The sequence below is a fragment of the Sus scrofa genome, chromosome 2 (assembly GCF_000003025.6).
Source record: "Sus scrofa isolate TJ Tabasco breed Duroc chromosome 2, Sscrofa11.1, whole genome shotgun sequence".
Classification (NCBI taxonomy): Eukaryota; Metazoa; Chordata; class Mammalia; order Artiodactyla; family Suidae; genus Sus; species Sus scrofa.
In genome coordinates, this window is record NC_010444.4 from 7,552,017 (window position 1) to 7,566,221 (window position 14,205).

General features: G+C 61.8%; 2 protein-coding genes across 6 annotated transcripts in view; one reads left to right on the plus strand and one right to left on the minus strand.

Moving 5' to 3' along the window:
* NRXN2 (neurexin 2) overlaps nt 1–2,164 on the plus strand; it is a 99,410-nt gene extending 97,246 nt beyond the window's left edge. Inside the window, 1 exon segment of the mRNA XM_021082873.1 lies at nt 1,278–2,164. Coding sequence (XP_020938532.1) covers nt 1,278–2,164 — 887 coding nt within the window.
* On the minus strand, nt 5,806–13,785 carry SLC22A12 (solute carrier family 22 member 12). 5 transcript variants are annotated; one of them, XM_005660741.3, is made up of 11 exons: nt 13,509–13,784; nt 13,038–13,160; nt 12,241–12,344; nt 11,540–11,694; nt 11,296–11,464; nt 9,249–9,372; nt 8,990–9,105; nt 8,120–8,334; nt 7,537–7,645; nt 7,112–7,315; nt 5,806–6,583 (listed from the first exon to the last, which is right to left on the minus strand). In XM_005660741.3, the coding sequence occupies exons 1-11, from the start codon at nt 13,548–13,550 to the stop codon at nt 6,520–6,522; spliced, it is 1,425 nt and encodes a 474-aa protein (XP_005660798.2). In that variant the 5' UTR covers nt 13,551–13,784; the 3' UTR covers nt 5,806–6,519. The 5 variants fall into 5 exon arrangements, with proteins under 5 accessions (XP_005660798.2, XP_020938533.1, XP_003122618.2 ...); XM_021082874.1 differs by having other exon boundaries at nt 8,990–9,084; nt 13,038–13,785; XM_003122570.4 differs by having other exon boundaries at nt 13,038–13,784.

Genomic DNA, 14,205 nt, shown 5'->3' on the forward strand with positions numbered 1-14,205 from the left:
AACAATAATAAGAGGGCCAGAGGCAGTCAAGCCCTGGCCAGGTCCTGGCGGCCCATGGGGGTTCTGGGGAGGGGGAGGGGGGAAGTCAGTGGGGGTCAGAGGTGGAGGGTGAAGAAAGAGGAAGTTGGGGATTTAGGGTTAGCTCAAGAATCAAGTGTCCTTGCCCCGTCTCTCACTCACCCCCTGCCCCTCCCCACCTCCCTGCCTCCACATGGCTTCTCACCTCCACTCTCCAAGTCCTGTGGGACAGGACCCTCCTCCGGTGTGTCCGTGTCTCCCTGCCGACTCTTCCTCATGGACCTCTCACCTCCCGCCTTCGATTTCTCCTCTCCCCCATGGCCAACCTGCAATTAGTCTTCAAAATTCGAAGCCCCGCCCCGTGACCATCCCCTCCCAAGTCCTTTCACCCAGTAGCAGTTCCCGCACAGCTGCTTGTCCTGTCCTCCTTCCCAAGCCCTCCTTCCCGCTGCTCGCTCCCTGCCCCACACGCTGACACCAAGTGGTGGTAACAGTTAGTTCCTCCGTTCCAGCCTTCACAGGGCAGATTTCAGCTTTGTGTCTAAAGAGGGGGAGAGGAGGGCACAAATGAGGGAGGAGAGAGAGGATTCTGGAGGAAGCAAGTCGTTCAGGGAGAGAAGAGTGAGGGAGGGAGATGCCAAACAGGTAGACAGAAAACGTGGTACGGAAAAGTTGTTTTTTCTTATTTTTTCCGGGAGAACCCGCTTACACAGCTCTGTTTGTAATTTTTTTCTTCATGCTAAAATCACACGGCCTATTTGTTGATGTAAGTTGCCTGAATTCCGTGGTATGCTATCTTCTTTTTTAAAAACAAAAGAAAAAAAAAAAAAAACCAAAAGCAAAAAAAGAGAAAAATCTAGAAAAAAACCCTAAAAGATATTGTTGTTAGGTTTGTTTAAATGCTGCTCTTGTATCTGTTTTTAAAGCCTTAAACCAGTAGAGTTGTTTTTTCTTTTTTTTCCATTTCTTTTCTATTTCCTTTCCTTTCTGTTCCTTTCGGTTTCTTAAGACAAGCAAAAGACCAAAACCCAGAGAGCCACAGAGCCCGTGCGTGGGGTGCCCAGGGCATCCGAGCCGCTGCCCGCTTAAAGCGCAGGGCTCCGGCTGGCTGGCGGGCGGGCCCGGCCCGCTCTAGTCTCCGCCAAAGCCAATTGGAACCGATTTGGGTGTGTGAGGCTGTTGTTTCTCTCTCTGTGCCAGCCGCCTGCGCCCTGGCCCTCGCTGACGCCGACTCTTCTGTCTTCTCTCTCTTGTTCTAGGAGGAGAGTTAATATTGCCCATTATCACGGAGGACTCCTTAGACCCCCCTCCCGTGGCCACCCGATCCCCCTTCGTGCCCCCACCCCCCACCTTCTACCCCTTCCTCACGGGCGTGGGTGCCACCCAAGACACCCTGCCCCCGCCTGCGGCCCGCCGCCCGCCCGCCGGGGGCCCGTGCCAGGCCGAGCAGGACGACAGCGACTGCGAGGAGCCCATCGAGGCCTCGGGCTTTGCCTCTGGAGAGGTCTTTGACTCCAGCCTCCCCCCCACGGACGACGAGGACTTTTACACCACGTTTCCCCTGGTCACGGACCGCACCACCCTCCTCTCCCCCCGCAAACCCGCTCCCCGGCCCAACCTCAGGACAGATGGGGCCAAGGGCGCCCCTGGGGTGCTGCTCGCCCCCTCCGCCCCGGCCCCCAACCTGCCAGCGGGCAAAATGAACCACCGAGACCCGCTGCAGCCCCTGCTGGAGAACCCACCCCTGGGGCCCGGGGCCCCCACGTCCTTCGAGCCGCGGAGGCCCCCTCCGCTGCGCCCCGGCGTGACCTCTGCCCCTGGCTTCCCCCGTCTGCCCACAGCCAACCCCACGGGGCCTGGGGAGCGGGGCCCGCCGGGCGCAGTGGAGGTGATCCGGGAGTCCAGCAGCACCACGGGCATGGTGGTGGGCATCGTGGCGGCCGCGGCGCTCTGCATCCTCATCCTCCTCTATGCCATGTACAAGTACCGCAACCGCGACGAGGGCTCCTACCAGGTGGACCAGAGCCGGAACTACATCAGTAACTCGGCCCAGAGCAACGGGGCCGTGGTGAAAGAGAAGGCGCCGGCGGCCCCCAAGACGCCCAGCAAGGCCAAGAAGAACAAAGACAAGGAGTATTACGTCTGAGCCTCCCCGGCACCGCGCCCCACTGCCAGCTGCCCCTCCCGGGAGGGCCCGGGAGGAGGGTGCGGCCTTCTCCTTGCCGGGCCCTGGGGACCTGCTCCCCGGCTGCCTCAGACTTCTCTCACGAAGAGGAAACGCAAAAAAAGAAAAAAGGAAAGGAAAACCCCGTGCTCGTCCCCTTCCTCCTGCCGTCTGTCTGGCGCCGAGTCATGGTCCGTCCCGGGGCTGTCCGGCCCTCTTAGCTCTGCGCCCGGCGGGCAGGGCACGTGCTCACAGCCCTGGGTTGATTTATTTTTTTAAGGGGGGTAGTTTTATTTTGGTGGGGTTGGGCGGGAAGGAAGGCTGGGGGTTTTGTACAGTGTCCACTACTCGTCCTGTTCATTTTCCTCCATTTTTCTTCTTCCTCCCGCTGTCCCTCTTGCCTTCCTTCTCTTCCCAAGACCTCCAGTCCCCACCCCAGGCTTGCTGTGTCTCTCTGTCCCCACCCTCCTTCCCCGTTGATCCTCTTGTGTGTGTCTGGTTTCTCCCTTCCTTTCCTCCCTTTGGGTTTCCAGAGTCGGTGGGAGAAGGGCGGGAGGGGGGGGCGGAGCGGCCCGGAGTGGGCGGGGCGAGGCGGTGCAGGGGGAGGCCCCAGACCTCTGGCTCCGCCCACCAGGAGGAGGTGCCTGCCGGGTGCCGCCCAGGGAAGGGGCTCCGGCCTGGGAAGGTCTGTTCTGCTGTGTGCCGCCGGGCGACGTGCATTGATGGGGAAGCTGCTGGAGGAGCAGGGTGGGGGGCGGGTGGGAGGGGAAAGGCAAATGCAGATATATATTGAAGACAAATAATCTAGATACCGCAAGCAGCGGCCTGTGGCACCCATTGGGCGCGGGCAGCAGGGAAGAGAGGGAGCCAGGCATTGCCCGTGGACTGCTGGGGTCACTTCTCTGCCCACAGGCTCCCTGCTCCCCCAGTTTTTTTTTTTTTTTTTCCTCTTTGTTAACAAATGTGTCTGAGTCTTGGAAAACACCCCAACCCCGGAAATGTGTGGGAAAAGAAAACAAAAACTTTCCAAATCCAACGGTCCTGTGCAGTTTGTTCGGGGCGGGTGCTGTTGGGACATTGGTCCCAGCTCTGGGCTGAGGTCTGGGCCCAATGTGGAGCCCATGAGAGCTGTGGTAAGTAGCCCCCAAAGTTTTAGGCTGAGCATGGCACCTTGGGGCCATTTGTCTCACCCCCATGTCCCAGGGGGCTGGGGACAGAGGCCAGAAACAGCCCTCAGTCTTGTGAGCCATGACTGGTCTCTGGATGGTGGGCCCTGGACCTTAGCTTCCCAGAGGGCAGGCAAATCCCAGAGGCAGGAGCATCCTTTGCCCCCTAGTGGCTAAAGAGGGCCTGCACTTCTGTTGGCCGCACATGCAGGGCCTTGACACAGCCCTTGGGGGAGGCGATATTATTCCTGGATCCGAAGAGCTTCCATGGCTGGTCCAAAGTCTCAAGGCAAATCAGTGCCCAAGTTCACATTTGCCCCCAGTTCTGCAAAAAGCCCAGAGTCTGCCCCTTCTGCGTCTCTACGGTTCAGATCTTGCCCTGCACGGGCTGATGGTGGGCAGCCCCTGCGGCTGCAGGTGGGAGTAGAGCCATCACACCCCACCTCCAGGCGTTTGCTCCTTAATGGGGACACTAAACAGGCCCACGGCCCCAGACACACCGCAAGACGGGCCTGTATTTTTTAAGCTTCTCACTCGCAGGCAGCAGAGACTCGAGGTTGGGGTTGGACAGGAGGACCTGAGTATTTGGGCATCTGTGGGAGGGCAGAGTGTGGCTGGGTCTGCATCTCCCTGGAGGCCACAGTGGACCATCAGGCCCCTGGACACGTGACTCAGCCACGTTTCTGTCACTCACCTCTCCTGCCTTCTGCTTAGTGGGTCTTGCCTCCCCCCGTTGGCTCTGCTTTCTCATGCTCTTGGCTCATCATCGCCTTGCCCTGCCCTATTCTGTTTCCTGAGCTTCCATGCTCGGGGAGCTCTGCTGGTCCTTGCAGCATCTTCCAGTTCGCAAGCCTGGTCCCTCTTTAGGCCTGGACACCTCCCAGGGTCCCAGGGCTTGATGCCCGCAAGAGCCTCCCTCAGGTCCACCTCATCTCCCCTTCCTTCCTTCCATCCTGGGACAAAGCTTTTGTCGTGGGACCCTTCCCACCCTGGGATGTGCCCCAGCAGCCCTCGAGAATCCCCCCCCCCCAGTCCTAACAAGGGTGGGAAAGCAGGTTCTCCCTGAGCTGCTGCTGGGTGTGGGTTTCCATGGACTTGGCCTCTCCTTGCCCTCCTGAACCAGCCACCAGGAGGGAGTGGTGGGCCCCGCTTGTCTCCTGCTCACAGGCTAGGAGGTCTCATTCCCAAGGTCAGCTGGGAGAATGGGGGAGGGCAGATGTTTCAGGACATCCTGTTCCTGTGCTGGTGATGGCTTTGCCCTTGGGTCTTCTGCTGCTGCTCTCTCTGTCCGAGGAATGGAGACACATCTCGATGCCTGTGCCCCCATCACCATGAGCCAAAGAAAACAACGACAGGCAGGCAGGAGTTCCTAGATGTCAAGAAGGGAACATCCTTACTCCAGAAATTTCCAGAGTGGCCTTGAATAGTCTGTCAGAGTAGGGACCAGAAAGAGGGACAGTGCAGGAGCTGGAAGGATGGGTACCCAGTCCGGCTCATTGCTGTGTGGCTGTGGGACAGGGTGCTTTTCTCTCTGTGGAAGGAAGCTAAGGGCCCGGCCACCAAGGACTTCGTTGTAAGAGGACAGATTCCTGGCCTCTGCCACTGACTTGGTGCACTCCTGTGTAAGAGGTGGTCACAGTGCTCTTGGTTCCTTCATCCTATGCATCTGATATTGAACTTGACACTGGCCTGACGTGGCCTCCTTGGGATCTGGCTGGCCTGGCAATGACTCCCACGATCATCCAAACAGCGTCTGGGGGTAGCTGAAATTCCAGGCACCCCGCTCCTCAACTGGTATTTGCAGGGCTGTGTCAGGAGATTCCACCCGCAGGGGACAAAAGGCAGGGGTCGGGGAGGAAGCTGGCAGCGAAGTCTGGCGGATGCCTTTGACCTTGAAGACCTGCTCTGGCCACGAAAGCCCCCAGGGGAGGGAACACAAGCTCAGCCAGTGCTGGGCTCTTGTGGGAGGACACTGTCCTCCTGGAGGTGAGTATGGAGCCCTGGTGCCTGGCACTCCTCCTCCCACATGCCCTCCTGGGTGAGCTGCTGGCCTGGCCAGAAGCAGGAGAATGGCCATCTTCCTGCAGCCCTGGGTTCTGCCTTCTGGACACCTTGGGGTCCCCAGAATGCTAAGCAAGGCTAAGAAAGGCATCTGGGGCTTGGCCGGGCAGCAGGCAGACGAGAAAGATCGCCTACGGCAGCCTGGCACAACCTCACCTTTGGGCATCTTTCCAAACATCATCTCCCTTTGTCCTGGGGGTCTTGAGTGAGGGGCGGCCACAGGCAGACAGCTAAAGGACACGAGCTCCCCTTCCCCCTGGAGGCACAGGGCCTGCAGCAGATAAGACCAAGCCCCGGAGTGATCCTGTCTCCTGGGGGCAGGGAGCCTCTTCCCGTTTCCCATTGACCTTCTCCTGTGTGTGCGTGCAAGCGCTGACAGCAGACCCTGGGGGCTCATCACTGGACTCGGTTCCTTTATTTGCTCTCTCTCTTGCCCAGTGCCCCTCTGCTCTGCGTGGGAGCTGGGGACACGCAGAGGAGGACCACCCCAGCCCTCTAGGAGCTCATAGGCTGGGGTTGTGGGGCGACAGGGATGTGGCTATGGCCGCGCTACAATTGCATGAGCACCTGGGGCTGAGCCTGGGGCCCCAGAACGAAGCCATTGCCCTGGGTCTGGGAGGCTGCGTGGGAGTTTGTCAGGTAGTGGCAACCGTGGCAGAGGCATTCTGGGCAGAAGACACGGCTGCGGGGATGGCAAGGGAGTGGGCACGTGGCTGGAGTGTGGCGAGAAGTGGGAGGGGCCGGAGGCATCTTTCTTGTGACGCTGAGGAGCTGGGCGGGGCCCTCCGGGTGGGGTGAGAAGCAGGGAGGTTTTGACCTCGGGCCTCGGGCTCAGGCTCGGGGGGCAGCGAGCAGTGAGGGAGGCACAGAGTCCGGCTCTGCTCCTCTCTGCAGCCTTGAAGGAGCTGGGCGCCCGGCAGCCTCCTGCCAGTCACAGCATCCTTTGCTCCTTCTGTGTTGGAGGTGGCTCCTTCCTTAGCAGGGGGAGGCTGGCTCGGCTGCAGCGGCAGCCCCGGGCCCTCTGGAAGTCAAGTCGGAAGCCAAGGCCTTTGCTCTCCTTCCTCGGAGAAGAGCCTCCTCCCATGTCCCTTGGCAGGCTTCACAGGAGGCTTAAAATCGTGTGCATTTCAGGACGAGATGCCCTTGAGTGTCACGTGTCGCCTTTTTTACGGCCCTGTCCAGGAAAGACAGGGAGGGTTATGTCTCGTTGGTGCGACCCCTGACCCTTGACCGAGTCCATCCTGAGGACTCAGGAGATACTGCTGCCCTGCCCTCGGGGACCCAGGACTGAGTCTCTGAGCTCATCGCAGGGGAGGGATGGGGCATCTAGGGGCTTTCTCAGTAGAGTAGGGGTCTGCCAGGACCTCCAACAGGTGGTCACCCTCGGCTCTCCCCACTGCAAAGTGGTCCAACACGCCCCTCCCCTTGACCTCTCTCCACGTGCAGCAGGTGCAAGCTGGGCCATTCAGATCTCCCATAGTGGAAGGAAGGGCGGAGGGCGAAGTCCACGCTGTCAGCCTGGAGCCCCAGCCCTTGGTCCCCACTCTCCTAAGGATGAGCTGGGCCACCCTGGGCCAATCCTGTCCCTCTCTGGGCCTCTGCTTCTTCCTCTGTCCAGCATCGGGGGCGGGTGGCCAGGCCTGCCCTGTTCTGGGGTTCTCTAGAGGGAGGAGGGGACAGTCCCGGGGCTGGGTCCACTCACTGGCTCTGCACGTCATGGATGGTGTCGGGCAGCGGCAGGCTCTGGGTCTCGGGCAGCAGCAGCGCAGCCAGGCCAATCAGCACCGGCACCGCCCCGTACACCAGCAGGGGCAGGGAGGCGCCGTGTACGCCCAGCAGCCGGACCAGAGGCCCCAGGATGGCTCCCCCTCGGGCTGCCATCTGGCCCAGGCCCACCGCGGTCATCCTGCCGGCACAGATGCACCTGTGAGGGGCCACACTGCCTGCCCATAGCCTTGACCTCTCACTCCGACCCAGCCCTGCTCAGCCCTAGGAGGCACAGTGGCTGGGCTGGGCTGCACCTGGGGAGCACCGTGACCACGTGAAGGAAAGATTGGGGGCCCAAACACCGGATCTGGGTGGAGGCCACCCCCACCGCACCCTCTCAGCCCCCCTCCTGGGGCTCACCTGATCACGGTGGGGAAGAGCTCCCCAGTGTAGACAGTGATGCAGGTGAAGGCGGCCCCCACCCCGCCGAGCCCCAGTACCGCCAGGGCTGAACGCAGGGCCCCCATCTCTGTGGATAGAGGTGAGGTTAGTGGGGGCGTGGGCAGGTCCCTGGGGTCAAATGGGGACTCTCTCCTTGACCTTCCAAATGTCTGCAGTCACCTCCACCTGGGTGACCCCAGATCCCTGACATGTGCTGTGTCCTAAGTGACACCATGGCCGCATTCTCTGCCCCCGACCCCCGTCTGCTCCCCACCCAGACACCTGGAGCCAGACCCTCCACTTCTCTGCCCTCCCCTCTCCTTGCGATCCATCACCGAGTTCTTATTCTCTCTCCACAAATGTTCACGATGTTGCCTGCTCCCTCCAACTCTGCTCCAGCCACCACCATCTCTCCCCCAGGCCCCAAGAGCCTCCTTCCTCCCTGGGCCCTGCTTAGTCCAGGGCCCTTAGAGGAGGGGGACAAGGGTCTCTCTTCATGCGTAAGCCCTCCACGGAGGGAGCCTTTGGCCATGGCCTCTTGCGCCCAGGCCTGCCCGCTCACCGTGGGGCACCAGCATGTTGGCCAGGATGCAGAGCCCCGCCAGCACCAGGGACGCCACCTGCATGGGCCGCCGGCCCAGGCGGCTCAGTAGCAGCAGCGTGCAGATCTTGGCCGGGATGTCAACAACCCCGATGAGGGCCTGGAGCAGGAAGATGTTGCTGCCCAGGGCCTGCAGGTCCAGGGCCAGGCCGTAGAAGGTGAAACCGAAGGCAAACCTGGAGGGCAGGGGTGGGCAGGTGAAGTCAGCCTGGAGATCGGGCTGCTGGTTTGTTTACAGACCTGTTTCCACCCTCTTCCGCAGGCTCGCATGGTGGTGGGTGGTCGGCAGCCTACATTTCCCAGGTTCCCTTGCCAGCGCCTCGCCTCATGGCCAATGGGAGGCCCTGGTGAAAGGCTGGAGGCGGGACTGGGGAGAAGCTGGGGTCTTCCTCCCTCCCCATCTCTGGGCGCCATGGAAGGCATGGCTGTGTCCTCTCCATGGCGCCAGCTTCCACCGAGCAGGCCCTGTCTCTGTGGCCTGGGTGGCTTCAGTCTGTGCTGGGTGGCCCCAGCTCCTGAGCTCTATGATACCTCTTGCTGCTCTCTGGTCCCTTTCAAACTAGGGTGGCTGTGCCTTCTTCCTGCCATTGCATTCTCTGACTGCCTCCTCCGTCTCCCAGCTCCTTTGCTGTGAATCCTCTTTATTAATCTCTTCTATCGACTCTCCTCCACCTGCGCCCACCGGGCCCCGCCTCGCAGCCTGACTGATCCAGGGGAGGTGCTGGGGGGGCAACAGAAGATTTAGCAGAGGCTCCCTGGCTGGGTGCCAGCCAGAGCCCTGATCCCGAGGGTGGAGGCTGGGCCCCGGGTAGGGCTTGAGGGGACCTCTACCAGCACAGGGTGGAGACACAGGTCCGGAGGCCCAGTCCGGGTGTGCAGAGCAGGGTGCTCAGGGTAGCGGGAGCCTGGCCCACACTCAGCTCCTCCTGCATGGCCGAAAGCAAGACCTGGAGTGGGAGGGGACAATGGGCACTGGGGGCATCAGCTTGCCCCCCCCAAGGCCCTTTCCCTCTGTCTGTGTCCCAGGGGCCCTCTGCTGGGGCAGGGGTGGGAGCTGAGGGTTGAGCCCTGGGGGAGGGCCCCGCCTCACCTCGATGGTCAGCGTGTCCCCCACTGCCCTCTTCCCGTTCATGGCAGCCACCCTCTGCAGCTCCCGCAGGCCCCACTCCAGCCTGCCTGTGATGAGAAGCCATCGAGCCGACTCTGCCAGCCACCTGGGGTCGGGGAGGGAGGAAAGTGGGGAGGGGGGTCTCGGCCTTGGCCTGCATAAGCCTCACCGCCCACACTGTACGTAGGGTTGACAAGACCCTGTGGCCTGCTGGACTTGGGGCGTGGGAACCATGAGGGAGACGGAGGTGCCGGGGCGACTCTGACTCCAGTCCCTGGTGGGTGGGGGGCTGCTCTCAGCGCTGGGGAGGAGCAGGTGTAAGGAGCTGTTACACCTGTGAGGCTGAGACCCCGGTCGTGAAGATGTCACACAGGTGGTTGGAGGCCGGCGAGAGGCAGGACTGGGGAGGGCACTGGGGGCCTGACGCGTTTGGAGGAGAGCCGCGGGCACAGGTGAGGTGGCTGCCGGGAGGGCCTGAAGCCCGTTTGTGGGCTGAGCGGGGGGAGCAGAGGATGGTGGCAGGGCCCCTGGAGGGAGAGAATGGGGACAGCCCATGCAGACAGGTCCCAGGAAGAGAAATTGGGTTGGAGGCGGAAAGCTGAGGGGCTGTGGGTCCTCAGATGCACCCACGCCCCCCACTGAGCAGTCACGCCCTAAGCGTGGTTGGAGATGCTGACGTATGGGATTTCCTGCCGGCTCCACGTGGCAGTGGCCCTGTCTGTCCTGCACATCACCGTCCCCACTGCAGCAGCGGGGCCCCGTCCCTGTGGTGCTCAGTAGTTATTTACTGACGTGATGAAGAGGAGGGGTGGTGAATGCATGTGGGCACATGGCGCCTGTGTGGGCAGGTCTGCCCAAGGAAAGTGGGGTTCGGCCCCATGGGCCTGCATCAGCATCAGGCAGCCAGGAGAGGCGCCTTGGACTCTGCGTCACTGACTTTTACCCACTTCCCTCTTGGTACAGGGGTCAATCTGCCATCCCAGAAGGGCACCTATTGGGCACGAGGATCTCCTCTCAGAGCCACTGTGGCAGATCTGATTGCCTCCTGCTCTGGAGAGTGACTGCAAATTAGTTGCTAAAGGCTCCATTTTAAGAGCTTTTCTGCTCCAAGCTGTTGGGCTGGGAGAGATTGGTGGAGTCAGCCTTCCTGGTAGTGCGGGTACAGGTGTGCCATCCTTCACCGGGCCTCTGCCATGGCTCCAATGGCCAAGTGACTGCCAAGTGCTGGGCCTTTATGGGAATGAGCCAGGCTCATCCATCCATCCCTCCATCCACCCACCCACCCACTTACCCATCCATCCATCCATCCATCCATTTATCCATCCATTCATCTATGCATCTGTCCATCCATCCATCCACCTACCCGCCCATTTACCCACTTATCCATTTATTCCCTTATTTGTCTGCTTGTCTATCTATCCATCCATCCACCAAATATTTACTATGCACCTACTATAAGCCAGGTGCTTGGCAAGGGCCATGCCTAGTTTATTTCACGGCAGTGCAGACATTTCCTAAACCGCCATATGTGTCAGCCCGGTGTGGGGGACCAGGGAACCCTTCTGATGATTGGGCCGTGGTCGCTGTCCTCTAGCAATAATGTCAGTACGTAAGGCCAACCAACTGAGGCTGTGTTCTAAGAGTGGTGTGTGTGTGTGTGAGCGCACGTGTGTGTGTCTTTGCATCCCATCCCTCTACCTGGCCTAGTGCTGCTACACCCGGCATGGAGCAGGGGCTCAGAAACTGTGCCTGGAGGCACACATGCCACGGCAGGCAGGCGAGGACAGGAGAAGGGAAAAGCCAAGAGGTGACGGGAAGGAAGGGGAGGGAGCAGAATGAACAAGGGAGAAGCCTGAGAGGAGCAGGGGGAGGAGAAGCATCCTGAGCCCTTGGGCCCTGGGTCAAGTGGGTGAGCTGTGGCTGTGGCAGCTTCCTGGGGCTCCCCTCCAACCTTGCTCATCCCAGCCCTCTGCGCCCAAGGTGGAGGGTAGGCGGGACTGCACCCTCTGAGGGGATGGGCTGCACCCACCAGGAATACACGAAGCAGAGGAAGAAGGGGGCGGAGATTGTCAACTGCAGCAGCGCCCAGTCGCGCACACTGTAAGCCACCGCGGCCATCAGGACCTGCCCGAGGCTAAAGCCCAGGGAGTTCAAAGTCACCGCCACGACTCGGGCTTGCACTGACGTCCACTCCATCACTGCAAAGAGACCAGGGGGGTCAGCCCAGGGCCCTGCACGAGCCTCCCCTGCACAGCCCAGGTTGCAGGACCTACGGAGGGTGATGGTGTTCATCATGACGCCCGCCGTGGCGAAGGCCACCAGGAAGCGGAAGAGGCAGTACACGGGGAAGGTGGGGGCGAAGGCGGCGGCCGTGCCTGACGCGGCCATCTGCAGGTAGCTCCAGGTCAGCACCAGCCTGCGCCCAAACCTGTGATGCATGCACACACACACACACACACACACACACACACACACGCCAGGGAGGGGGGCCAGGTCCATGGTGTGTCACGGCGCTGGCCACGGGGGCCTGGGCCCCCAGAGCCCACCCTGCCCCTAGGGATGCTAAAGCGGCTCCCAGGGTCAGACCCACATTCTCCATCCACAGAGGGCCAAGAGCCCAGGCAGGGCCCCTGTGACCCAGGTGGGAGTGAAGGCACTTGCAGGGGGTGAGCTCCCCATCAGCAGGGGCACACAAGCAGCAGCTGAAGCTAGGCATGTGGCTGAGAAGGTTTTGGCCTAAGAGCAATCAGCCTTCTCAGCCCCAGAGGAGAGTCCATGAAACCGAGGCCCAGAGGGGGACTGAGCCTTGCTCAGCGGCACAGCTCAAGGGTTAGGAGTAGAGCCACGAGCAGGTGTTCCCACTGCAGACAAAGTTTTCTCCCCAGACCCGGCTGCTGGAGGCCAGGTCAGGGCCGCTCAGGGTCAGTGTTGGGGAGTGCGGGGCAGCCAGCGGAAAGGGGGCTGAGCTCTTCACCTGTCGGATGCTTGGCCGCACACAGCAGCTCCCACCAGGATCCCGGCCAGGTAGATAGACTGGGCCATGGGCTTCAGGGCCTGAGAGTCACACACCAGGTCCCACTGGTGGGAGAGGAGGGGGAGCTGAGCCCCGGAGGCTGGGGAGCCCAGGGGGAGGGGCAGTGGAACGAGATGGGAAGATCCAGGGAGCTGGGGCGGGTGGCCAGCCTGGGGACCTCTGGGGCTGTCACCCCTTGCCTAAGCCCCTCGGCAGCTCCCTATCTCTCATAGGTCAGGGTCAAGCCCTCTCGGGCCTCTGCTCCGGCCCTTCGGTAGCAGCCACCCTCCCCTGGCACCTCCCCCCACTTCCCCGAGGCCACTTCCTTCCTGTTCTGTAAGAGGCCCTGTCCCACATCCCACTCGCTGGGACGGCCACCTCTCCCTCTCTCCCCCCATCTGCTGGATGCTGCCTCTGGGAATCCCGTGAATTCTTCCCAGAGTCCCTGGCTCCTGCAGAGAGAAAGCCGCTCGTCAGAGCGGATAAGCGGGAGCAGGGCTGCCTGGGTGTCAGACCCTCTTTAAGGGCCGCCTGCTCTTCCGCAGCCTGGCTAAGCGTCTGCCTGCAGGCTCCTTCTTGCCACCTCCCCCCCCCCCCCCCGGAGAGCATGTGGCCGAAGAAGACCTGGAGGCCACTTCCGAGCGTTGAGGCCCGTGGAGGTGGCTCCTCTGGGACTGGGCCATTTTGAGCCCGGCCAGCTGCGAGCTGTGACTTTGGCCTCTAAGACGCCAGGTCTTGGGGAGGAGGGGGGCCCTCACCTCCATCACGATGGTGGAGGTAAATACGCTGCGGTCGTAGACCCAGCCGTCCACGCACGGCTCTGTGGCAGCCTCACTCCAGTTGGTGGCCGTGGCATTGGGGTCCAGGAGATGCCACTGTGGCTGGCGGAAGCGGAGACACTGGTGGGGCTCCTGGTTGAGGCCAGGTGGGATGGAGACGGCCAGGAGGGCCTCGGGGTTCGGGGCTCCGGACACGCTGGCCTGGGCCGTGCTGTTGTCCAGGAGGGGTGCCCAGCAGCGGTGGCTGGGCACGGCGGCTGAGAAGTTCTCCACCATGCTCTGAGTGGTGAGCCACATGATGGGGACCACCAGGGCCACCGTCTGGAGAACCTGGAACCTGCCCAGGCCGCCCACTCTGTCTAGGAGTTCGAAAAGGCCATGGAGACTGCCCGGGGGCCGGTGGAGGTGCCCACTTCACAGAGGCCGACCCAGGCCAGAGGGGCCCCTCACCTGCGACAGCTCCAGCTCTGCCAGCCGGGCCGCCTGGAGCATGGCAGCAGCACCCGCCTTGCAGACTCGGCCCTCAGATCTCCGGGCGCCCGCTCAGCCGCCGTCACTCAGGTGGCTCCGACGGGGACCTGAGACTGTGAGGTGTGACCCTGAAGCCACTGGCACCTCCCCAGAGATGCAGCTGCCCCTGGGAGAAGCTGATCTGGGGAGGTGGGAAGAGAGCACACTAAAGTCACCCAGGCTGGATTCCTGTGACCAGGTGACACTGTGGAGTCGGGGTTAGTCATCGCAGCCTCTGTCAAAGTTTAACCCGGCCCTGAGGGAGGTGCAAGTTCAAAGGAACAGAAGCTCCTGCCCTGCATGGGCTCCGAGGCCCTGGCTCTGCCCTGGGACACTGCTGCTGCTGCCCCTCAGCATCGCTGCCACCCCAGGGGCCACGCTGGCCGGGGGCCTCCTGATCTCAGGGCTTGAGTCACCGGCAGGCACCCAAACCCTCAGGTCCCAGCCAGTGTGGCCCAGCACCCCACCCTTGGCTCCTCACTTGCATGTGTCTGCTGTCATCGATGCCACATACCCCCCCTTTGCTGTCACCCTCTCCTGAGCCCTTCATGGGGCTTTCCAGCATCACCAGACACCCCATGGACTCCTCAGGCTCAGTGTTACCCCAAGACCTCTGCTCCTGTTCCCAAATCACTCC